The sequence below is a fragment of the Scyliorhinus torazame genome, chromosome 7, assembly GCF_047496885.1.
Source record: "Scyliorhinus torazame isolate Kashiwa2021f chromosome 7, sScyTor2.1, whole genome shotgun sequence".
In the NCBI taxonomy this organism is placed as follows: Eukaryota; Metazoa; Chordata; class Chondrichthyes; order Carcharhiniformes; family Scyliorhinidae; genus Scyliorhinus; species Scyliorhinus torazame.
Genome location: NC_092713.1, coordinates 92,090,502 through 92,116,329, shown reverse-complemented (window position 1 = coordinate 92,116,329; position 25,828 = coordinate 92,090,502). Strand labels below are relative to the sequence as shown.

Genomic DNA, 25,828 nt, shown 5'->3' with positions numbered 1-25,828 from the left:
AAGGGACAACATTAGCAATTCTCCAGTCCTCCGGGACCTCACCCGTGCTCAAGGATGCTGCAAAGATATCTGTTAAGGCCCCAGATATTTCATCCCTCGCTTCCCTCAGTAACCTGGGATAGATCCCATCCGGACCTGGGGACCTGTCCACCTTAATGCCTTTTAGAATACCCAAAACTTCCCCCTTCCTTATGCCGATTCGACCAAGAGTATTTAAACATCCATCCCTAACCTCAACATCCGTCATTTCCCTCTCCTTGGTGAATACTGATGCAAAGTACTCATTAAGAATGTCACCCATTTCCTCTGACTCCACGCATAAATTCCCTCTTTTGTCTTTGAGTGGACCAATCCTTTCTCTAGTTACCCTCTTGCTCATTATATACAAATAAAAGGCTTTGGGATTTTCCTTAACCCTGTTAGCCAAAGATATTTCATGACCCCTTTTCGCCCTCTTTATTGCGCGTTTGAGATTTGTCCTACTTTCCCGATATTCCTCCAAAGCTTCATCAGTTTTAAGTTGCCTAGATCTTATGTATGCTTCCTTTTTCATCTTAGCTAGTCTCACAATTCCACCCGTCATCCATGGTTCCCTAATCTTGCCATTTCTATCCCTCATTTTCACAGGGGCATGTCTGTCCTGCACTCTAATCAACCTTTCCTTAAAAGACTCCCACATTTCAAATGTGGATTTACCCTTAAACAGCTGCTCCCAATCCACATTCCCTAGCTCCTGCCGAATGTTGTTATACTTGGCCTTTCCCCAATTTAGCACTCTTCCTTTCGGACCACTCTCGTCTTTGTCCATGAGTATTCTAAAACTTACGGAATTGTGATCGCTATTCCCAAAGTAATCACCTATTGAAACTTCAACCACCTGGCCGGGATCATACCCCAATACCAGGTCCAGTATGGCCCCTACCCGAGTTGGACTATTTACATACTGCTCTAAAAAACTCTCCTGAATGCTCCTTACAAATTCTGCTCCATCTACACCTCCAACACTACATGAGTCCCATTCAATGTTGGGGAAGTTAAAACCTCCCATCACGACCACCCTATTGCTCCTATATTTTTCTATAATCTGTCTACATATTTGTACCTCTACTTCACGCTCGCTTATGGGAGGCCTGTAGTAAAGTCCCAACAATGTTACTGCACCCTTCCTATTTCTTAGCTCTACCCATATTGCCTCAGTGCTCGAATCCTCCATAGTGCCCTCCTTAATCACAGCTGTGATATCATCTCTGACCAGTAATGCAACTCCTCCACTCCTTTTACCTCCCTCTCTATCCCTCCTGAAGCATCTATACCCTGGAATATTTAGTTGCCAATCTTGCCCTTCCCTCAACCAAGTCATATTCCCAGATACAATCCAAGCCCTAAGTTCATCTGCCTTACCTGCTACACTTCTCGCAATAAAACAAATGCACCTAAGACCACCTGTCCCTTTGCGTTCAACATCTCTTCCCTGTCTACTCTTCCCCTTAGTCACAATGAGTTTATTATCTAGTACCTTACTGGCTTTAGTTGCTGCCTCTTTACTGACCTCTAACTTCCTAATCTGGGGAGAAATTCTCCAGAAACGGCGCGATGTCCGCCGACTGGCGTCCAAAACGGCGCCAATCAGACGGGCAACGCGCCGCCCCAAAGGTGCAGAATGCTCCGCATCTTTGGGGGCCGAGCCCCAACATTGAGGGGCTAGGCCGACGCCGGAGGAATTTCCGCCCCGCCAGCTGGCGGAAACGACCTTTGGTGCCCCGCCAGCTGGCGCGAAAATGACATCCCCGGGCGGCGCATGCGCGGGAGCGTCAGCGGCCGCTGACAGTTTCCCACGCATGCGCAGTGGAAGGAGTCTCTTCCACCTCCGCCATGGTGGAGACCGTGGCGGAGGCGGAAGGGAAGGAGTGCCCACACGGCACAGGCCCGCCCGCGGATCGGTGGGCCCCGATCGCGGGCCAGGCCACGGGGGGGGCACCCCCCGGGGCCAGATCGCCCCGCGCCCCCCCCAGGACCCCGCAGCCCGCCCACGCTGCCTTGTCCCTCCGTTCAAAAGGTGGTTTAATCCACGCCGGCGGGACAGGCAATTTATAGGCGGGACTTCGGCCCATCCGCCCCCGCCAACCGGCGTGGCCCGATTCCCGCCCCCGCCGAATATCCGGTACCGGAGACTTCGGCAACCGGCGGGGGCGGGATTCACGGCAGCCCACGGTGATTCTCCAACCCGGCGGGGGGTCGGAGAATGACGCCCCACGTTCCCATCCCCCTGCCACATTACTTTAAAACCTCCCCAATCATGAACCATGAATCAAAACCATGAAGCTTTGGAAAAACATGGGCGGGATTCTCCAAACCCCTGCCGGGCCGGAGAATCGCCGGGGGGCGGCGCGAATCCCGCCCCGCTGCCCCGACTGCGGCTGCCGGATTCTCCGGCACCGGTTTATCGGCGGGGGCGTGAATCGCGCCGTGCCAGTCCGGGGCCATTGGCAGTGGCCCCCCAGCGATTTCCCAGCCCGCGATGGGCCGAGTGGCTGGCCGTTTTCGGCGGGTCCCGCCGGCGTAAAATACACCAGGTACGTACCGGCAGGACCTGAATCTGCGGGCGGCCTGCAGAGTCCTCGGGGGGCAGGGGGGAATCTGGCCCCCGGGGGGGCCCACAATCTGGCCCACAGTGGCCTGGCCTGCGATCGGGGCCAATGATCCGCGGGCAGGCCTGTGCCATGGGGGCATTCTTTCCCTCCGTGCCGGCCGGTGTAACAGTCCGCCATGACCGGCGCGGAGAAGTACCCCCCTGCGCATGTGCTGGGATGCCGCCAGCATACGCTGGCGCTCCCGTGCATGCGGCAACTCGCACCGGCCAGCGGAGGCCCTTCGGCGCTGGCTGGCGTGGCTCCAACTCCGCCGGCGCCGGCCTAGCCCCTGAAGGTGCAGAGGATTCCGCACCTTCCAGGCGGCCCGACGCCAGAGTGGTTCACGCCACTCCTCGGCGCTGGTACGGCCCACCCCAATGGTTAGGGGAGAATCCCGCCACATGGGCGAAATTCTCCCCCAACGGCGGGATGTCTGCCGACTGGCGCCAAAGCCGGTGCCAATCAGACGGGCATCGCGCCGGCCCAAAGGTGCGGAATGCTCCGCATCTTTGGCGGCCTAGCCCCAACATTGAGGGGCTAGGCCGACGCCGGAGGGATTTCTGCCCCGCCAGGCGGGACAAGGCGGCGTGGGAGGGCTCCGGGATCCTGGGGGGGGGTCGCGGGGCGATCTGACCCCGGGGGGTGCCCCCACGGTGGCCTGGCCCGCGATCAGGGCCCACCGATCCGCTGTCGGGCCTGTGCCGTGGGGGCACTCTTTCCCTTCCGCCTTCACCACGGTCTCCACCATGGCGGAGGCGGAAGAGACATCTTCCACTGCGCATGCGCGGGAATGCCGTCAGCGGCCGCTGACGCTCCCGCGCATGCGCCGCCCGGCGATGTCATTTCCGCGCCAGCTGGCGGGGCACCAAAGGCCTTTTCCGCCAGCTGGCGGGGCGGAAATCAGTCCAGCGTGGGCCTAGCCCCTCAAGGTTGGGGCTCGGCCGCTCAATATGCGGAGCATTCCGCACCTTTGGGGCGGCGCGATGCCCGACTGATTTGCGCCGTTTTAGGTGCCAGTCGGCGGACATTGCGCCGTTTCCGGAGAATTTCGCCCCAGATTTTAATTCTAGTTTGAAGAGACATTATCTATTTTTGATGTGGTTACTGAAAAAAACTTTATTTTATAATAGATTGATCACTCGAGGGAATTGGAAATCTTTGAATGGGTTTCATGAATGTTAGTTGAAGTGATTGGGCTGTAGTTACTCTAAATGTCCTGACATCCTTTCTTAAATAAGACTGTCACATTTGCCACTCTGCCATCCTTTGGCATCTCCCCTGGGTAGGGAGGATTGGAAGATTATGGCAAATTTCACTAACTCTATTCCTATTTCTTTAGCAAGTGATCTGGTGACTTATCCATTCTGAGCATAGTCAGTTTTTCCAATAAATCTTTCCTATCAGTTTTCACCCCATCCTTGAGTGTTTCCATAGACATTTTGTCAGCATCTACTTCCTTGCTAAATGGTGATACAAAGTTCTCACTGAGTATTCCAGCTTGTCCTGTGCTGCTAAGTACATAATAGACACACCCCTAATAGACCACACCATAACTCTTAGTATTGTTTATTATTATTTACATGCCAGTAAAATATTTTAAAATTTCTTTGTATACTAATTGTTAATTTCCCCAAATCATTACTTTATAGTTCTTGAACTACCTCTGCAGATTTGCATCTCTAGCTCTTTCTTTCTTTCTTTCTTATTATTTGAAGCCTATAGAATCACCTCAGTTTGCTAATCATACTCTTTTGCTCCTCAATCAACATCTGTAAAGATGAAACCGTTTGTCAGAATCAATTTTGATGAAAGAATGCAGCCAAGATGTAATTTAGTCCTTACACAAATGCTGATAAATCTACTGTGTGGGCTGAATGTTCTTGGAGCGGTGGTAGTCCCAATGACAGGCCAGCAAACCGGGCAACGCCACCACGGCCATTTGAGGGAGCCTCAGCCAGATTTTAGGCCCATTGTACAACTAATAAGCTTCTGTCAGGGCTCCCTTCCCTCTTTAAAGGAGGAAAGCCCACCTGCAAGGGCTGCTGTCCAATCAGAAGTCCGGTAGGTCTTAGTTCTCTGCAGCACAGTGGTTAGCACTGCTGCCTCACAGCGCCAGGGACCCAGGTTTAATTCCACCCTTGGGTGACTGTCTGTGTGGAGTTTATGCGTTCTCTCCATGTCTGCGTGGCTTTCTTCCGGGTGTTCCGGTTTCTTCCCACAGTCCAAAGATGAGTGGGTTAGGTGGATTGGCCATGCAAATTTGCCCTTAATTTTTGTGGGGTTAAGAGGTTACAGGGGTGGTGGGGTGGGGGTGGGTTGGGGGGGGGGGGGGAGTGACTCAAGGGTGTCCGAGGCCAATGAGGTATGCCCAGATAGTGGAGGGAGCGGTTGGTGAGGGTGGGTCGTTGTTGCCGCGGAGGTAGCTATTGCTGCCAGAAGTCCCCTTCAAGGTGCTGGATCAAGAGAGCTGCTTCTTAACGTGTGGCCATCAGGGAGGCCATCAGGATTCACTAGGTGGTCTCCCCCTGAGGCCGTGAGCCATGCTTAGCTGGTAAAAAGCTGGCAACAGCAGAAAGAGGAGACTGAGTGGCAAAATTGGCCTCTGGCCAGACAGGCCATTCCCTATCTTCATCAAATCTGGCAGAATGCCATGGCGACAGAAAAGCAACAGGCAAGCCACCTTCTCTTGACTTTTTCCGGCCCAATCCCAGCCTCCTTTGCCATTCTTGTAGGCCTGATACAATTCCATCCTATATTTCCAGAATTTAAGACAAATTCTGCACTCTATTGGGAAGCAGTGTTCACAGACTCTGGGCGCAATTCTACACTCCCACGCTGGTTGGGAGAATCGCCTGGGCCGCCAAAATGTCCGGGGACGCCGGTCCGACGCCCTCCTGCGATTCTCCCAAGCGGCAGGAACGGTCCGATCGAGTTTCGCGGGCCGCAGGCCGGAGAATCGCCGGAGACAACCAAAATGGCGATTCTCCGGCACCCCGTTATTCTGAGGCCCGGATGGGCCGAGCGGCCAGGCCAAAACAGCGGGTTCCCCCCCGGCACCGTCCACACCTGGTCGCTGCAGTCGTGGGCGGTGCGTGAACGCTGGGGGGGGCGGCCTGTGGGGGGGGCGAGGGGGGATCCTGCACCGGGCTTCACCTGGAATGTGGGGTGGCCCGCGATCGGTGCCCACCGATCGTCGGGCCGTCCTCTCTGAAGGAGGACCTCCTTCCTTCCGCGGCCCCGCAAGATCCGTCCCCCACCTTCTTGCGGGGTGGACTTAGAGAGGACGGCAACCACGCATGCGCGTGTTGGCGACGGCCAACCCGCGCATGCGCGGATGACGCCCATTATGCGGCGCTGGTCGCGTCATCTATGCGGCGCCGCTTTTACGCGGGCGACAAGGCCTGGCGCGTGTAGATGACACGGCCCCGATACTGGCCCATTGTCAGGGCCTGAATCGGTCGGGACCGGGGCCGTTCCGCGCCGTCGTGAACCTCGACGGCGTTCACGACAGCGCGGCCACTTCGGCGTGGGAGTGGAGAATCCCGCCCAATGTATTTATAGATGTCATTTGTATGGACTTCTCTTACGTATTCAATAAGTTCCACATGTTAAGAGTATCTGGAATTGAAGGTAACCTACTAACAGGAATAAGGAATGGTTAGGAGGTAGAGAAGAGAGTAGGGATAGTCAGTATGTAATCCAGTTGATGACATGTGAATAATGTTGCCTCAAGGGATCTGTACTCAAGACTCAGTTTCACCACATTTATAAATGAATTAGGTGAAGGTGTAGAATTACAAGTCCAGGTTTACTGACAATACCAAGTTAGCTGCAACAGTAAATACTCAGGTTAGGAGCAGAAAGTTATAAAAGGACCTATACAGATTAAGTGAGTGGATAAAATTGCGGCAGATGGAGCTCAATGTGGGTAAGTACAAGGTAATTGACTCTGGACCTAACTAAAAAGGATCAGAATATTTTCTAAATGGCGAGAAGCTAGGAACTGTGGAGGAGCATAGAGATTTAGGGGTTCATGTAAAGGGTACAAAACATCATTTTCATAGTAATTTAATTGCAGTGTTAATCTAAGCCTACTTGTGACAATAAAGATTATTATTATTAAATAGACTAATGGAATATTGGCCTTTATCTCAAGGAATACAAAGGGATGGAAGTTACATAAAGATATGGTTGGACCCTAGTTAGAGTTCTACATACAACTCTGGGCATCAAACCTCAAGAAATACTGGAGAGGGTGCAGAGAAGATTTATCAGAATGTTGCTGGGGCTAAAAGGATTACATTATGTGGACAAATCCTATAGACTAAGCCTGTGTTCATATCACTATGGCAGATTAAGGAGTGGTCAAATTGAGGGGCGAAATTCTCCCCCAACGGCGGGATGTCCGCCGACTGGCGTCAAAGCCGGCGCCAATCAAACGGGCATCGTGCCGGCCCAAAGGTGCGGAAGGCTCCGCATCTTTGGCGGCCTAGCCCCAACATTGAGGGGCTAGGCCGACGCCGGAGGGATTTCCGCCCCGCCAGCTGGCGGAAATGGCGTTTGTTTCCCCGCCAGCTCGCGCGGAAATGCGGCGCATGCGCGGGAGCATCAGCGGCCGCTGTCAGTTTCCCAGCGCATGCGCGGGAGCGTCAGCGGCCGCTGTCAGTTTCCCGCCGCATGCGCAGTGGGGAGAGTCTCTACCGCCTCCGCCATGGTGGAGGCCGTAGTGGAGGCGGAAGGGAAAGAGTGCCCCCACGGCACAGGCCCGTCCGCGGATCAGTGGGCCCCGATCGCGGGCCAGGCCACCGTGGGGGCACCCCCCGGGGTCAGATCGCCCCGCGCCCCCCCCCCAGGACCCCGGAGCCCGCCCACGCCGCCTGGTCCCGCCGGTAAATACCAGGTTTGATTTACGCCGGCGGGACAGGCAATTCCTGGGCGGGACTTCGGCCCATCCGGGCCGGAGAATCCAGCGGGGGGTCCCGCCAACCGGCGCGGCCCGATTCCCGCCCCCGCCCAATCTCCGGGAGCGGAGACTTCGGCGGGGGCGGGGGCGGGATTCACGGCGGCCAACGGCCATTCTCCGACCCGGCGGGGGGTCGGAGAATGACGCCCGAGGTCTTTAAGATGGCTAACAGAGCTGACAGGATAGATGGAACAAACCTCTTTCCTCTGATTGGGAGTCCAGGGTCCTACTTTAAAATAGAGCTTGGGGTGATGTCAAGAAACAATTTCTTTCCACAAAGGTTAGTAGAAATCTTGAACCACATCAGTCAGCGTGTATATATATTCTTTTGAATACAGGTATTTTTAGTAGAAAATGTTAAAAATCAAGATAAAAAATGCATATCGCACTTTAACGCTTTGACTATATAGAGTTGCGTGGTTTGATGATTTCCTCCTTTATTAGCCCGTATGCCAGCCGAGGATAGGTTCCTGTGTGGCTGTGGTTCAATAGCAGATCACGAATCATCATCATATGGAGAATGGTCAATTAAAACAGTGCGGGGAAATCTCAGTATGATTTTGTGTCAGAAATACAGATGAATTATTTTATTAATTTCTTAAAGTTGTTCTAACCTTTTTTTCCCATTCACTGGTGTCTATTTTTTGTGATATTGCAGTGCAGTGTCTGGAGATGACAACAAAGAGGAAACTTATTGGTCGCCTGGTACCCTGCCGATGTTTCCGGGGTGAGGAAGAGGTCATCTCAGTATTGGATTATTCCCACTGTAGCCTTCAGCAAGTACCAAAGGAGATATTCAATTTTGAACGGTCTTTGGAAGAGCTCTATTTAGATGCCAATCAGATAGAGGAACTTCCCAAGGTAGGAAGACATAAACATACTGGCTGCGCCATATTTGTAGTTACACAATTTGATGTTTTATTTTAATACAATTAATAGAACAATGAGGGATAGCAATGAATTAAAGTTTGACCTTTCATCTCTGGGATCTGCCCGCCCGGTCGGAGAATCGCCGTGGGGCGGCGTGAATCCCGCCCCCGCCAGCCGCCTAATTCTCCGGCACCGAAAATTTGGCGGGTGCAGGAATCACGCAGCGCCGGTCGGCGGGTCCCCCCCGGCGATTCTCCGGCCCGCGATGGGCCGAAGTCCCGCTGCTGTCATGCCAATCCCGCCGGCATGAATCAAGCCACCTCCCTTCCCTCGGGGGGTGCCCCCACGATGGCCTGGCCCGCGGGGCACTCTTTTCCTTCCGCCTCGGCCATTGCCTCCGCAATGCGCGGCCTCCCGCCGACGGGCGAGGTCCCTTTGGCCCCGGCTGCCATGGTGCCAAAGGCCTTTCCCGTCAGCCGGCGGCGCACCAACCACTCCAGCGCAGGGCTAGCCCCTCAAGGTGAGGGCCTGGCCCCTAAAGCTGCGGAGAAATCTGCACCTTTAGGGTGGCCCGACTCCGGAGTGGTTCCCGCCACCCCAACCCACCGGGACCCCCCGCCCCGCCGGGTAGGGGAGAATACCGGCCCTGAATTCAAACCTGGCTCGTATAGTGGTATTAATGATTTCTGTTTCTTCAGGCTTGGAAGGGTCCTATGTGAAATTACTATGAACAATGTAACGCTAACAGCACGTATTCATAGGCCTGACTGGTGCTAATTAGCAGTACCACTCAGACAGATCAAAAGATGAGTGTTATGAGAAATGTAATACATGGGAATCGGTACAATAAGGTGTGTTCTGTCAACAACAACTTGCACTTGCAGAGCACCTTTCATTGAATAAAATGTCTCAAGGCGCTTCACAGCAGCATTATCAAACAAAACTTAGGTCAGGTGATCAGAAGCTGACTCAAAAACCTCTGTGCCAAGGAGCATCCTTAAAGAGGTAAAAGGATGCGGAGGTTCAATGAGGGAATTCTGAGTGTTAGGAACTTGGCAGCTTAAAGCAAGACCCCCTGGTGGTGGAAGATTAAAATCAGGAATGCACGAGAGGCCAGAATTGGAGAAACACAGAAATCTCAAGAGGATTGTAAAGTTGGGATGGTTAGAGAGAAATGGGGCAGTGAGATCATGGTAGAACTTGAAAATAAGAAAGCGAATTTTAAAATGGAGGGGCGAAATTCTCCTACCCGCCCCGCCACATTTCTGCGCCGACCGGCCGGCGGGAGTCTCCGTAACACCGGCCGGTCAATGGGGTTTCCCATTGTGGGGCAGCCCCACGCTGTCGGGAAACCCCCGGGCGCCGGCAGAACGGAGACTCCCGCCGGCGGAGAATGACGCCCGAGGTGTTGACAGACCAGCAGTTAATGTAGGCCAGCGAGAACAGAAGTGATGATTGAACGGGACTTTTCTGGGTGATCTCAAGTTTATAGAGTGTAGAAGATGGCGGTGGGTTGAGGGAGGGGGGGGGGGGGGGGGGGGGTCTGCCAGCAGGGTGTTGTAAAAGTTAAGGGGTAAACTAGAGTTTCAGCAGCAGATGCGCTGAATGAGGGATGGAATCAGGCAATGTCAAGGCTGCACCAGTGCATTGGTAATTTGATAAATGCTTTCTTACTTTGTCATTTAATGGTGGAATTTATTTTTTCCCCCAAGTTTACTTTTTCCACTCCGAAGTACATTGCTCCTAAGACAAGTGCTTTCTGATACCTTGGGGGGAGATTACGGCTGTTCTCGACAGGGGGATCTCCAGTCCCGCCGAGTGCAACCCCCAGTAGCGGGTTTCCTGGTGGTGGGGGATGGATTTAATGGGAAATCCAATTGAAAACAGCGGGACCAGAAGTTCCCGCCATCGATCAACCGTGGGCGGACTCCCACTGCCAAGAAACACGCCGCGGTGGGGGTGGGGGGTGCGTGGAAAATCATCTCCTTGTCGGGATGATTGTTCTTTACGTGTGAAGACAAGGGGCAAAATTCACCTCTTGAGAGACTGGGGGCGCGATTCTCCGCTCCCGCGACTAAGTGCCCACGCCGTCGTGAACGGCGTCAAGATTCACGACGGCGCGAAACGGCTCCGATCTCGACCGATTCAGGGCCTGAAAATGGTCTAGGATTGGGGCCGCGAGAAACTCAGGGGGGGCGTGTCGCGAAACCAGCGTCGTCAGCGCGCACCGGACATTGGCGCCGCATAAAAGCGGCGCCGCGTCATACGCTGCGTAACTGCCGTCACCCGCGCATGCGTGGTTGCCATCCTCCCTGAGGCCGCCCCGCAAGAAGATGTCGGATGTATCTTGTGGGGCGCGGAGGAAAGGAGGTCCTCCTTCAGAGTGGCCGGCCCGCCGATCGGTGGGCACCGATTGTGGGCCAGACCCCTTTTGAGTCCTACCCCGGTGAAAGAACCCCCCTCGCCCCCCCCACAGGCCGCCCACCCCCCAGCGTTCCCGTGCTGTTCCCGGCGGCAGCGATCTGGGGCGTCATTCTCCGCCGGCGGGAGTCTCCGTTTTGCCGGTGCCCGGGGGTTTCCCGACGGCGTGGGGCTGCCCCACAATGGGAAACCCCATTGGCCGGCCGGTGTTACGGAGACTCCCGCCGGCCGGTCGGGGCAGAAATGTGGCGGGGCGGGTAGGCGAATTTCGCCCCAGGTGTGGATGGCGCCGGCGGTAAGCCGTCGTTTTGGGCAGGCCGCTCGGCCCATCCGGGCCGGAGAAAAGCGGGTGTAGCGGAGAATCGCCATTTTGGGTGCCCGGGCGATTCTCCGGCCTGCGCCGTGCAGAGCTCGACGGCGCCGTTGTCGCCGCTTGGGTGAATCGTGGGAGGGTGTCAGACCGGCGTCGCGGGGAAAAATGGTGCGCCAGGCGATTCTCCCAACCGGCGCGGGAGCGGAGAATCGCGCCCTATATGTTCTGCTTCCGAAGCTGAAAACAGAAAGCGATTCCCAATGCTTAGCCATGCAAATTTATGCATGGCGAAGATTACAAAGTATTTCCGAGGGAATCCTGCTATTGGGCCATCATTTTGAGCGGGTAGCCCGATAGCAAGGTCCTGCGGCGGCTGACCACACCCCCTCAGGGTAATTTAGTCCCCCACCCCAGGATTTTTTGGATCAATCCCCCCTCACCCCCAAGTACGGGAGAAACTCGACCAGCCCCACCCCTTCGCCCTACAGAGACCCCCTAAAAAAGGGACCCGACCCAGAGACCCCCTAAATAAAGAGACTCTCTCCCAAGTGATCAATAAATAAGGAGACTCCCACAGACCCCCGAAATAAAGAGACCACACACAAAGAGCCCCCAAATAAGGAGACCCCCCCCCCCACAGCCTCCCTGAAAAGAGATCCTTGTGAGGAAGCCCCCCCAGAAAAGAGACCCATGTCAGAAAGCCCCCTAGAAGAGAGACCTCTGTCAGGAAGTCTTGTGAACTTTCTGAGAGGTCTGTGGGGGGACTTAAGCAGTCATGGAGACTCCATGGGGCTTTCAAAATGGTGGTTGGACCCAGATTCAGAAGTTCTGTCCCGATTCTCAACAGATCCCATTTTCATCCTTGGGAAAAGGGGGCACTGTGTGTGTCATGATATGCAAACATGCAGCTAATGAACACATAGAATAGGACACGACCAATGAGCAGTCAGGACACTCAGGGGTGGTATCTCACTATAAAAGAGATGAGGCACTCACACCCCGCCTCTTTCCACAGACCAACAACTACAGAGTGAAACAGGGTGTACCCTCAGCATCACACCCCTGCATGTGGCTTAGAGCAAGGCTGGTTCAGTTAGACTGAGTTACTACATTTAGATTAGCAGAGAGTCGAACTCATTGAGAACTGTGCTAATAGTTCAATAAAACACATTGAACTCACTTCAAAGTCTGGAGCTTCTTTTACTCAAAATTGCATCAAGTGGCAGCTTGTGTTATTCCAAGTTACATAACACAACATGATACCAGGAGTCTGTTCAATCTAGTTAGTTCAACTCAACAAGATCCGTGACGTCCAGCGAATGTATACTGGCACAATATGGTGCGTCTGATGCACAGAAGATAGCTCTTTTCCTCACCACAGCGGGTGATCACGCCTTGGAGATATTCAACTCCTTTCACTTCGCCGAAGACCAGGTCAAGACAAAGTTTCAGACCATCCTGGACAAGTTTGACAGCCACTGTGAGGTAGACACCAACAAAATCTTCGAGCGCTAAATATTCAAGCAGCGATTGCAAGGTAAAGACGAATCCTTCATCTCATATTTAAGTAACCTTAGACTGCGAGCACAATCCTGCAACTTCGGTGATATCACTGACTCCATGATCAGAGACCAAATCGTTTGTGGAGTTCACTCTGATCCTCTGAGAGAGCAGTTACTGAAGATCAAGCATATGACCCTGTCAGTCGTGATTGAAACATGCACAGTGCATGAGCACACTGAAAATCGCTATTCCCAGTACAAAACTGCAGAAAATTATGAACTAGCCTCCCACGAGGCAGAGAATGTGCAGACCATCTTCCGGATGCAGCGCCTCAACATTGACAAAAGCGGCCATTTTGCGCGCTCTTCCCGGGGCCCGATGCATGCGCGATGCGAATGGGATAACGAAGCGGCCGAAAGCCTCACTGCGCAGGTGCAGACGTCTGAGAACTTCACTGCACATGTGCAACGACGCACGGAGCGTCAGGACGCCGAAGTCATGACGTGTTCGAACTGTGGCACCGCCCATTTAAAGAAACACTGCCCTGCAAGAGGCTGCCGATGTTTAAACTACGGGAAGCCAGGCTACTATGCGGCCCTGTGCAGATCTGCACCACCAGTCAGGAGCCAGCGCTCCCAATTCCGATGACGCGCATCCGGAGTGTGCAACAAAGCCTACAGGATTCTGATCCCGGCAGTGCAACGGATCCAGATGCTGAATGCCTGGACAACGCCTACCGTATGGGCATTATTGCAAAGTGGGAGTATGCCACACCAGACACATCGCAAGTCCAATCAATCCAAGCTGTGGATTCCGAGGATGAATGGCGAGCAGTGATGAAGGTCAACTACTGCCCCATCCAGTTCAAGATGGACACAGATGCCTCTGCCAACCTCCTCTCACAGGCAGACTTCAGACGCATTAAGAAGCCCCCCACGGTCCTTCCAGTTGCCTGTAAACTCCTGGATTACAAACGGAATGCCATCACGGCACTGGGATCCTGCCATCTGCACGTATCCAACCGACACACACAAGCATAGTTATGCTTTGAAATTGTTAAGCCGGACAGGGCATCCCTACTAGGTGCGCACGCCTGCAAGCAGCTGAACCTTGTTCAAAGGGTTTACACCGCGACATCCTCCCATGTGGATCTTCAGGCCGGCATCGACGACATCCTCGCCCAGTATCCAGATGTGTTCAACGGGATGGGCACGCTGCCTTATCGATACAAGATTCTGCTACGGCCTGATGCCAAGCCAGTGGTCCACGCACCACGACGACACCCTGCTCCACTGAGAGAGCGCCTGAAGGCACAGCTCAAGGATCTTCAGCAAAAAAGCATCATATCCAAGGTCACCGAACTGACTGACTGGGTCAGCTCGATGGTGTGTGTAAAGAAACCTTCAGGGGACCTGCGTATCTGCATTGATCCCAAGGATCTCAATAAGAATATTATGTGGGAACACTACCCCATCCCGAAGCGGGAGGAACTCACGAGTGAGATGGCACACGTGCGCTTCTTCACCAAATTGGATGCATCACAGGGATTTTGGCAAATCCAGCTGGAAGAGTCCAGCAGAAGGCTCTGCACCTTCAACATGCCTCTTGGCAGATACTGCTACAATCGCATGTCATTTGGCATCATCTCGGCATCAGAGACATTCCATCACATCATGGAGCAGATGATGGAATGCATTGAAGGGGTTCGTGTGTACGTGGACGACATCATCATATGGTCCACGACCCCTGAAGAACATGTGGCCCGTCTCCAGAAGGTATTCCGCCGTGTACATGCCAACGGCCTCAAGTTAAACAGGTCCAAATATTGTTTTGGCACATCGACGCTCAAGTTCCTAGGCGACCAGATCTCACAGTATGGTGTGCGCCTGGACACAGACAAACTCAAGGCCTTCGAGGCGATGAAGGTCCCTGAGGACAAAAAAGCGGTGCTGCGCTTCTTGTGTATAGTCAGTTTTCTGCGCAAGTTCATTCCCAAAATGGCCAGACACATCACCCCCCTACTCAACTTGGTGAAAAAGTCAACTGCCTTTGAGTGGAAGGCAGCACACCAGACAGAGTGGCTGGAGCTGAAAGCCAAGCTCAGCACTGCACCAGTCCTGGCACTCTTCGACCTGGACCGGGAGACAAAGATATCCACAGATGCGAGTCAGGATGGCATCGGTGCGGTGTTGCTTCAACGAGATGACACATCATCCTGGGCACTAGTAGCCTACACATCAAGGGCGATGACGCCCACTGAAACCAGATATGCACAGATTGAGAAGGAATGCTTCGGTCTTCTCACCGGCATCCTCACATTTCATAATTATGTCTAGGGCCTGCCGACATTCACTGTCGAGACGGATCACAGGCCTCTGGTCCACATCATCCACAAGGACCTGAACGACATGACGCCTCAGTTGCAGAGAATCCTGTTTAAACTTCGGAGGTATGACTTCAACTTGGTGTACACACCTGGCAAGGAACGCATCATCGCTGATATATTGTCCTGCTCCGTCACCTCGCCCAGTGACCCGCTGGAGATCATCCAGCACATCGAATCGCAGGTGCACATGTGTGCTAGCACTCTCCCGGCAACAGATGAGACGGTAGTTCTCATCCATGATGAGACAGCCAAGGACCCCCTCTTGCAGCACGTCATCCACAACCTTAACAATGACTGGCAGAACGGGCAGTGCCCACAATTTTTCAATGTGAAGGTTGACTTGACGGTGATTGGTGGTATCCTCCTCAAGCTGGACAGGATTGTCATTCCGCTCAGTCTTCAGAGCTTGGTGCTCCGCCAGATTCATGAGGGACACCTGGGCGTCGAGAAGTGCAGACGCAGAGCCCGGCAAGCTGTCTACTGGCCCGGCATCAGCCAGGACATCATGAACATGGTCCTGAACTGTGCTACCCCTCAGCGGTTCCAGCCAGCGCAGAGCAAGGAGATGCTCCAACAGCATGACATAGTGACTTCTCCGTGGTCCAAGGTTGGCATCGACCTCTTTCATGCGAATGGTCGCGACTGCGTATTGATCATCGACTATTTCTCGAATTACCCTGAGGTGCTGAAGCTCCTGGACCTCACCTCTCGGACCGTCATCAAAGCCTGTAAGGAGATGTTCTCAAGGCATGGCATCCAAATCACCATCATGAGCGACAATGGCCCGTGCTTTAACAGTCGAGAATGTTCCAAGTTTGCCACGTCATACAATTTCCAGCATGTCACCTCCAGACCGCACTATCCGCAGTCCAATGGAAAAGTCGAGAAAGGGGTGCACATTGTGAAACAGCTCATCTGCGAGGCTGCGGACTCTGCTTCCGACATACACCGTGCACTGCTCACGTACAGGGCGACTCCATTGTCCACTGGCATGTCTCAGACTCAACTCCTAATGAACAGGGACCTGCGGACGACGCCTCCAGTCATACAACTGCCCAACCTGGATCACCTCCCTGTGTTGCAGAAGATACAGCAGCTCAGAGACCGTCAAAAGCAGGGTTATGATGCCCATGCCACCGATCTGGCCGTGCTATCCCCGGCAGACGCTGTCAGGATCAAGATACCGGATGGTGGGTAGTCTGCCCCGGCTGTCGTTGTTCGACAGGCCGCGCCCCACTCTTATGTTGTACGTATGGCTGATGGCTCCATCGTGCGAAGGAATCGACGGGCACTGCGCTAAGTTACCTTCCTGCAACCACTTTCTCCTCCATTTCCATCTGTTGAATTGCCACCTCCTGATACCTTGCACCATGAGGCCACCAGTCAGGCTTCCATCCCGCCTGTCAAGGAGCCGTCGCCCCCTCCGCCACCTCTCTGGCGGTCGATCAGGATCAGACGCAAGCCTCAGAGACTGGACTTGTGAACGTTTGTTTTGTTTGCTCTGTTCTGTTGTCCTCCGTCAGTCACGTTAGACAGATTCATTCACATGTAAATACATTCACATACGCCAACAAAATATTCATAAAAAGGGGAGATGTCATGATATGCAAACATGCAGCTAATGAACACATAGAATAGGACACGACTAATGAGCAGTCAGGACACTCAGGGGTGGTATCTCACTATAAAAGGGATGAGGCACTCACACCCCGCCTCTTTCCACAGACCAACATCTGCAGAGTGAGACAGGGTGTATCCTCAGTATCACACCCCAGTGCGTGGCTTAGAGCAAGGCTGGTTCAGTTAGACTGAGTAGATTAGCAGAGAGTCAAACTCATTAAGAACTGTGCTAATAGTTCAATAAAACACATTGAACTCACTTCAAAGTCTGGAGCATCTTTTACTCAAAACTGCATCAAATAGCAGCTTGTGTTATTCCAAATTACATAACACAACAATGTGATTCACACTTAAGGGAAATCCGAACTGAACAGGGCCATTTGAACCCCATTTTGCTGAAGCAGTGTCTTAATCCGCAGTGTGTGGAGGCCCCCACCCCCACCACCGGAAGAAAGTTCCTGCCGTTTGGTAGAGTTTCTTTCGAGGTGGGTATGGTGAGCTAATAATTTTCCTCACTCACACAACCTGCCTCGGAAGGTATCACTATGTGAGGATGGGTATAAATCAACCAGGATTTCAATTGTTGATTATCATACACTGATCCCTATTTGAAAGTGTATCTGTCGAAGTCAGATAAGGAAAGGATTGATCATACTATATTTCTCCCTCTGATCTCTTGCCCAGTTTCCCATCCTGCCACCTCTATAAAGGGAGATGGTAGTGTTGTGGTAATATCACTGAACTGGGAATCTAGCAGCCTATGCTAATACAAGAGTTGAAACCATACCATGGTAGTTGGAATTTAAATTCAATTAATAAAATCTGGAATTGAAAGCTAGTCACAGTAACCATGAAATTATCATTGATTATCAAAAACTCATCTGGTTCACTCCTGTCCCTTAGCAAAGTTGATCTGCCACCTCTCCCTGGCTAACATATGACTTCAGACCACTGAAAATTTTGACACAGAAAGAGGCCACTTGGCTCGGTGTCCGCACTGGCAAAAAACGAGCCATCTAGCCTAATTGCATTTACCAACATTCGGTCTGGAGCCCTGCAGGTTATGCCACTAGAGGTGCACATCCAGGCAACTCTTAAATGAGTTAAGGATTTCTGCCTCTCCCATCCTTTCAGGCAGTAAGTTCCAGACCCCCACTATGTGAAAATAAATGTCTTCATCTCCCCTCTAATCTTTCTACCATTCACTTTAAGGGTGCAATCTAACGGAAAGTTTCTAAGTGTCATTTTATAGTTCAGTATCCACATTTTCCTTTCTGATTAAAGTTTTGAAAAAAGACTTGGGATGTTTTTCTTTGTGAAATACATTCACTGAATGCAAATTGGGCTGATCAATGAAAAATTGCAACACGGATGATATACTGAAATGTCTGAAGCAAAAGATGATCAGGGGTTATGGGATTATGGGGAGAAGGCAGGAGAATGGGGATGAGAAAAATATCAGCCATGATTGAATGGCGGAGCAGACTCGAAGGGCCGAGTGGCCTAATTCTGCTCCTATGTCTTATGGTCGTATGACAGCTTGAAAGAGCAAGTTGTAGAATAGGTTTGGGTAGTTATAAGAAATAGTCAAGGTAAGAGACCACTTGTGGGAGTAGTCCTGTAAGAGCCCTTCCTGTTTATTTCCTTTGTTCCCATTTATTTTCTTTTTATTTTATTATTTTTGATCCGTGGACCCATAATGGGAATGTGTCTTTAAGTAGAGGACTGAAGCTAAAGCAACCTGCTAGTCAGGACAGTGTGTTCCTAGGTTTTGTATTTTGGAGCGGAGAAACCAAACTCGTCGTCGGCAAATCTTAGGAACCAGCTTTGGAGGAAGTCAGTTCGATTGATTGGCTGGCAACCTGTGGACTGGCCAGGGACAGTGTTCTGCCTGACAACAGTCAGTGATTAGTTCCTGTGTGATGGTTTCTGAGAGAGCTGAGCAGAAGTGATTAGAACTTGGAAGGAGAGGAAACAATCTCTCTCTCTCGCTGCTGAAAGAACTGCTTTATTGTTCTGAAACCAGTGAGTGGCTGGCATATCTTTGCTGTAAACTTGAAATTATCCTGAATCTACAGAGAAAGTAGATAACCTTGCCAGAGAAAATCATCTCAAGCCCAGAAGGAAGAAGTAATGAAACAAAATGAAAGTTGAACCTCAGAAAGACACTAAGTAGAAGTCATCCCAATGCATCTGGGGAGGCAGTGGTGTTATGGTACTGTCACTGGACTAGTAAACCAGAGACCCAGAATATGCTCTGGGGAATCCAGGTTCAAATCCTGCCACTGCAGATGGTGAAATGTGAATTAAATTTTAAAAACCTAGAATTAAAAGTCTGATCATGATCCATGAAACCACTGTCAATTATTGTAAAAATCCATCTGGTTCACTAATGCCCTTTAGGGAAGGAAATCTGCCGTCCTTGCCCGGTCTGACCTACATGTGACTCCAGACCCACAGGAATGTGGTTGACTCTTAACTGCCCCCTCAAGGGCAATTAGGGATGGGCAATAAATGCCTGCGATGCCCACATCCCATGAACGAATAAAAAAAAATCAAAGATAGTTTTATTAATAATTTATTTTCCTCTAAACCACCCTTTGTTCTGTGTTTGTAGAGAGAGTGAGAGTAATTGGAAAGGGAGGAGAGGTTGGGAAATGGGTGTTAGGTAGTCAATTACATTTTTGTCCATTTAATTCAAACTGTCCAAAAATGTGCAGGTTAGGTGGATTGGCCATGCTAAATTGCCTCTTAGTGTCCAAAGATGTGCCGGTTAGGCGGGATTATGAGGTTGAGGGGATAGAGCAGGGAAGTGGGCCTAGGATGGGTGCTCTTTCAGAGGGTTGGTGCAGACTTGATGGGCCAACTGCCCTCCTTTTGCACTGTATGGATTCTATATCTTCTAATTCTAATACTGCACATAATAAAATGTTACTTGTGTTTAAATTTTTTCAACCTGGTGAGTGTGGTTTATTGGGCTCAGCCAAGGTCCGCAGGTATTTTAAAATAACATTTAATTTCACTTGTGTTGCTACTCCAGGTCAAGTGGAAATGACCGCGCACTAGCCCAGAGTGCTTTGACACCTCTAACAATAGTTACATGGCAGGACAAGTATACTGGAAGAAATAAGTTGGGTGTGTAACAAAGGTACTGCAATAGTCATGGGTCACTTTAATCTACATGTAGATTGCAGGAAGCAAATTGGCAAAGGTAACCTGGAAATTGAATTCATAGTGTATTTTAGATAACTTCTTTTGGAGTAGTACAGTCTAAAGCCAGCCAGGGAGCATGCTTCCTGGTAATGAGAAATGAAACAGGATTAATCAAGAACCTAATGATACAGGAGCCTCTCGGTAACAGCAATCATACCATGATAGAATTTCATGTTCAGTTTGAAGGGGATATGAATGTTTCTAAGACTAGTGTTTTGAACCTGAATATCGGTAATTATAAGGGGATGGAAGCAGATCCAGCTAAAGTGAATTAGGAAACTAGTTTAAAAGCTTGGACAGTCGAGATGCAGTGGCAAACTTTTAAGGAGACATTTTAATAACTCTCAGCAAATATTTATCCCAGTGAGAAAGATGAATCATCCATGGCTGAATAAGGAAGTTAAGGATAGCACCAAATTGAAAGAAACACTGTACAGAATTGCAAAGGTTAATGGTAGAGCAGAAAATTGGTCAGATTTAAGAACCAGCAAATAATGACTAAAAACATAATAAAGAGGCAGAAAGCAGAATATGAGAGAAAGCTAGATAGTAATGTAAAATCAGATGGTTCGAGGTTCTGCAAGTATTTAAATGGGAAAAGAGTAACTAGTGGAGAGAGAATGGAGTTAACGTTTTGAGTCTGGATGAGTCTTTGTCAAAGTCATCCAGACTCAAAACGTTGGTTCCCTTCTCTCTCCACAGATGCTGTCAGCCCTGCTGAGATTGTCCAGTATGTTCTGTTTTTGATTTTGATTCCAGCATCCATCCGCAGTAATTTGCTTTGAACTAAAATTAGTGTTGCTCTTCTGAAGAGTGAGTCTGGGGAATTAAAAACACAGAAATGAAAGAGGCGTTGAACAGGTATTTTCTGTCTGTCTTCACTGCAGAAGACTGAGAAAACGTTCCAAAAATAGTTGAAAATATAGAGGTAAATGGGAGGGAGAAACTTAACACAACCACCATCACTTGGGTAAAAGTGCTGGGAAAACTACGAGACTTAAAGGCTGACAGGTCCCCAGAACCGGATGGCCTGCATCTCGGATCTTAAAAGAATTAGCTGCAGAGCTAGTAGATCCATTGGTTACAATCTTCCAAAATTCCTGACATGGTGGAAGTTTCTTCATGGATTGGAAAACAGCTAATATAACACCTTGGGCGCGATTCTCCGCTCCCGCGCCGGTTGGGAGAATCGCCTGGGTCACCAAATTTTCCCGCAACGCCGGTCTGACGCCCTCCCCAGATTCTCCCAAGCGGCAAGAACGGCCCCGTCGGGTTCCGCGCGCCGCAGGCCGGAGAATCGCCCGAGACACCCAAAATGGCGATTCTCCAGCACCCCTGCTGTTCTCAGGCCTGGATGGGCCGAGCGGCCAGCCCAAACCGGCAGGTTCCCCCCGGCGCTGTCCACACCTGGTCGCTGCCGGCGGGAACGCTGGGGGTGCGGCCTGCGGGGGGGGGGGGGATCCTGCACCGGGAGGGGCCTCAAATGGGGTGTCGCGCGCGATCGGTGCCCACCGATCGTCGGGCCGTCCTCTCTGAAGGAGGACCTCCTTTCTTCCGCAGCCCCGCAAGATCCGTCTGCCATCTTCTTGCGGGGCGGACTCGGCGAGGACGGCAACCACGCATGCGCGGGTGATGCCAGTTATGCGGCGCCGGCCGCGTCATGTATGTGGCGCCGCCTTTACGTGGCGACAAGGCCTGGCGCATGTAAATGATGCGGCCCCGCTCCTAGCCCATTATCGGGCCCTGAATCGGTCGGGATAGGGGCCGTTTCACGCCGTCGTGAACCTCGACAGTGTTCACGACGGCGTGGGCACTTCTGCGCGGGAGCGGAGAATCCTGCCCCTTGTTTCCAGAATGGAGGAAGTCAGTAAGCAGAAAACTAGAGGCCAGTTAGCCTAACATCTGACATCATTATTAAGGAGGTTATAGCAGGAGACTTAGATAATCATAATTTATTTTGAATATATTTTTATTGAACATTTTAAAAATATATATACAAAACAAATAAACACCCCAAAAGCAAAAACACCCCAACCCTCTACCCCCCTCACCCCCCCCACCCCACTCCCTCTCAACATCTGATGGTGACCAGGAGCGAAATTCTCCATCCCGCCCCGCCACATTTCTGCCCCTACCTGCCGGCGGGATGCTCCGTTACACCAGCCGGTCAATGGGGTTTCCCATTGTGGGGCAGCCCCACGCCATCGGGAAACCCCCGGGTGCCGGCAAAACGGAGACTCCCGCCGGCGGAGAATGACGCCCCAGTTCCTTGAAATACATGATAAATGGCTGCCATCTTATATAAAACCTCCAATCGAGCCTCTCAGGTACAAAAGTTCCATGAGAACCCCCTACCACGCCAAGGCACTGGGTGGAGAATCTGACCTCCACTCTACAACACCTGCCTGCGAGAAATCAGCGAGGCGAAGGCTAAGACATCTGCCCTGCCCCCGTCTGCAGCTGTAGTCCATCCAACACCCCCTTGTGGCAGGATCGGGGTTCGGGCTCACTCACCAGCGGGAGCATGTAAATAGATCCAAATCGGTCATTAACAGGCCCAGCACCAGATTCTCCAGACCCTCGCGATTCTCCAGTCCTCCGGGCCGGTAATCATGTGGGTGCAGATTAAATGAAAATCGCTTATTGTCACGAGTAGGCTTCAATGAAGTTACTGTGAAAAGCCCCTAGTCGCCACATTCCGGCACCTATTTGGGGAGGCTGGTACGGGAATTGAACCGTGCTGCTGGCCTGCCTTGGTCTGCTTTAACAGCCAGCGATTTAGCCCAGTGAGCTAAACCAGCCCCAGATTACAACAGGTATCACCAAATGTGAACCTGATGTGATGGTCCTCACAGTGGGCCACTGAGGTAACTACTTAAGGGAGTTGTCCCAAAAGTCCATCTGAGAACCACCCTCTTCCCCACAATGCAAGCCCTGGGCACCCCTCCACTACCAGACCTCCCCCCGCGTCCCCACCCCAGAGACCCTAAAACGGGAGCACCCCCAGGATCCCCTAACTAAGGAAACGCTTCCCCCCCCCCCCCCACAGACCTCCTTACTAAAGGAACTCCCCCACAGAGACCCCCTAACTAGAGGGACCCCCCCCCCCATCGCAACAATGGTGATTTCAGACCACAGGCCACATTATGTGGATGTGAGGTTCAAATCAGGCCAGGCTCAGAGATCCACATGGAGGTTTGATTCAGTGCTCCCAGCAGCTAAGAAGTTTTGTGACAAGGAGGCCTCAGCGATAAAGGACTATGTGGAGCTTAACCAGAATGGGGACGTCTCACCCTCCACGTTTTTGGAGGCAATGAAGGCAGTGGTTCGGGGAGAGATTATATCGTACAAGCCCATAGGGGAAAACTTGAGAGGTTAGAGACAGAGGTTTGTGGATGCCATTGTAAAAGTATATCAATGGTACTCGGTGTCCCTGACTGGGGAGCTGATGGCAGAATTGATGAAACTACAGGGGGAATTTGACTTAGTGATGACAGGGAAGGTGGTGGGTCAGCTCATTGCTCGAGGAGGGTGATTTATGAATATGTGGAGAAGGCTAGTCGGCTGCTAGCCCATCAGTTGAGGCAGCAGGCAACTACACAGTAGATTGCGCAGGTGAGGGATGAGGGAGAAGGATTGGAGACGCCACTGGGGAAAATTAATGAGGCATTCAAGGCCCTGTATCGGGAGCTGTATATATACTAGCCTCGGGGGGAGGGCAAGGAGATGGGGTGTTTCGCAGATGGGTTGGCGTTCCTGGAGGTGGAGAGAGGGAAGGGGCAGGGATTGGAGGAGCCAATGGTGTTACAGTAGATAATGGAATGCATTGGGTTGATGCAGTCGAGGAGGAGTGAGGCCGGATGGCTTTCTGGTAGAATATTATAAACGGTTTTCGGAAGAGTTGACGCCCATCTCCTGCGCATGTGTAATGACTCACTGCTGCGGGGGGGGAGTTGCCGGTCAAGCTTGTGCAAGTATTGATCTGTGATCCCAAAGAAGGAATAAGGGATTGGGTAGAATGGAGGATACTGGTTTGAGATCTTGGGGAAGTTTGGGTTCGGGCCAACGTTCATTTTGTGGGTGAGGTTGCTGTATACCACCCCAACGAAAAGTGTGAGGATGAATACAATGAATTTGGGATATTTTAGTCTGGACAGGCGCACACGACAGGATTGCCTGCTGTCCCCATTGTTTTTTGGGTTAGCCATTGGGCCTTTGGCTATTGTGCTTCAGGCATTAAGAGAATGGAAGTGCATTGTAAGGGGAGGTAGGGAGCATTGGGTGTCATTGTACGCCGATGATCTATTGTCATATTTTTCAAACCCGCTGGAGTGTATGGGGAAAATAATGGAACGACTAGGGAAGTTTGGCATTTTTTTCCGGGTGCAAACTGAATGTGGCAAAAAGTGAGGAATTCCCGGTGAACGCCCAGGGATGGAGTGCAAATTTGGGTACCCTGTCATGTAAGCTGGCCAAACTAAGGTTTCGGTATCTGGGTATTCACGTGGCCCACGACAGGGCCATGATACATAAGTGGAACTTGTGCAGTTTGGTAGAGGAGGCAAAGGGGGATTTGAAGAGTGGGCTGCCCTACCACTGGCCTTGAAGTTGAGAGTACAAACTGTAAAAATGAATATTGTGCTGAGATTTTTATTTGTTTTCTGTCCCTTCTGACATTCCTTCCAAAGGCATTCTTTTGGGGGTGGACACATTAATTTCAGAATTTGTATGGGCAGGAAAGACGCCTAAGATTCAGAGGGCTTTTTTACAGATAGGACGGCAGGTGGGGGGTCTGGCGCTTCCAAACCTGCTGTATTACTGTTGTGTGGCAAATGTGGAGAAGGCGAGACACTGGTGGGGGGCAGGGGTGTCGGACTGACTGCAGGCGGAAGAGGCCATCTGACTGGGGGCGTGCTTCAGGGCCCTTTGACAGCCCCCCTCCCGTTCTCCCTGGGTAGATGTACCAATAGTCATGTTGTGGTGTCGACCATCAAGATATGGAACCAGCTGAGGCGGCACTTTGGAGTAGGGTATGTCATTACTGGCCCCAATGTGTAGGGATCATACCAACAGGGATAGGCGCGATGTACAGGACCCCCCCACCTGCCGTCCTTTCTGCAAAAAAGCCCTCTGAATCTTAGGGACTGAAAACAAATATAAACCTCAGCACGTTGTTCATTTTTACAGTCTGTACTCTCACCATCAAGGAGAGTGGTAGGGCAGCCCACCTCTTCAAATCCCCCTTTGCCTCCTCTACCAAACTGCACAATTTCCACTTGTGCATCATGGCCCAGTTGTGGGCCACCTGAATACCCAGATACCAAAATCTTATTTTGGCCAGCTTACATGGCATAGGGAGGGGGTAGAGCGGGTAAGGGGTCTGTTCGTAGAGGGGAGTTTCGCGAGGCTAGAGGAGTTGCAGGGAAGTTCCAGCTGCCGAGGGAAAGTATATTCAGGTACATGCAGGTGCGGGATTTCGTACCGAAGCTGCTCCCCTCGTTTCCTCAGCTACCATACTATATGCTATTGGATAAATTGCTAACTCAGGACGCACTGGGTGAGCGAGGATTGTGGATATCTAGTGGTGGTGGTTCTAAATGGCAAGGGCGCCAGTGGTGGAGATAAGAAGGAAAAGGGAGGAGGAATTGGGAATAGAGCTTTGTGGGGCGGGGGGAGGGGTGGAGTGAAATTATGCGCCAAGTAAATTCAACCTGTTGGGCAGCACGGTAGCATTGTGGATAGCACAATTGCTTCACAGCTCCAGGGTCCCAGGTTCGATTCCGGCTTGGGTCACTGTCTGTGCGGAGTCTGCACATCCTCCCCGTGTGTGCGTGGGTTTCCTCCGGGTGCTCCGGTTTCCTCCCACAGTCCAAAGATGTGCAGGTTAGGTGGATTGGCCATGATAAAAT

The 25,828-nt window shown here is 51.6% G+C and overlaps 1 protein-coding gene across 10 annotated transcripts in view; it reads left to right on the top strand.

Annotated features, from left to right (window-relative positions):
* The window catches only part of lrrc7 (leucine rich repeat containing 7), an 895,132-nt gene that overhangs the window by 415,462 nt on the left and 453,842 nt on the right, over positions 1-25,828 (top strand). For all 10 annotated transcript variants that reach the window (XM_072511053.1, XM_072511057.1, XM_072511054.1 and 7 more), the window contains one exon: positions 8,252-8,454. In XM_072511053.1, coding sequence (XP_072367154.1) covers positions 8,266-8,454 — 189 coding nt within the window. In that variant the 5' untranslated portion in view covers positions 8,252-8,265. The remainder of the gene's footprint in view (positions 1-8,251; positions 8,455-25,828) is intronic.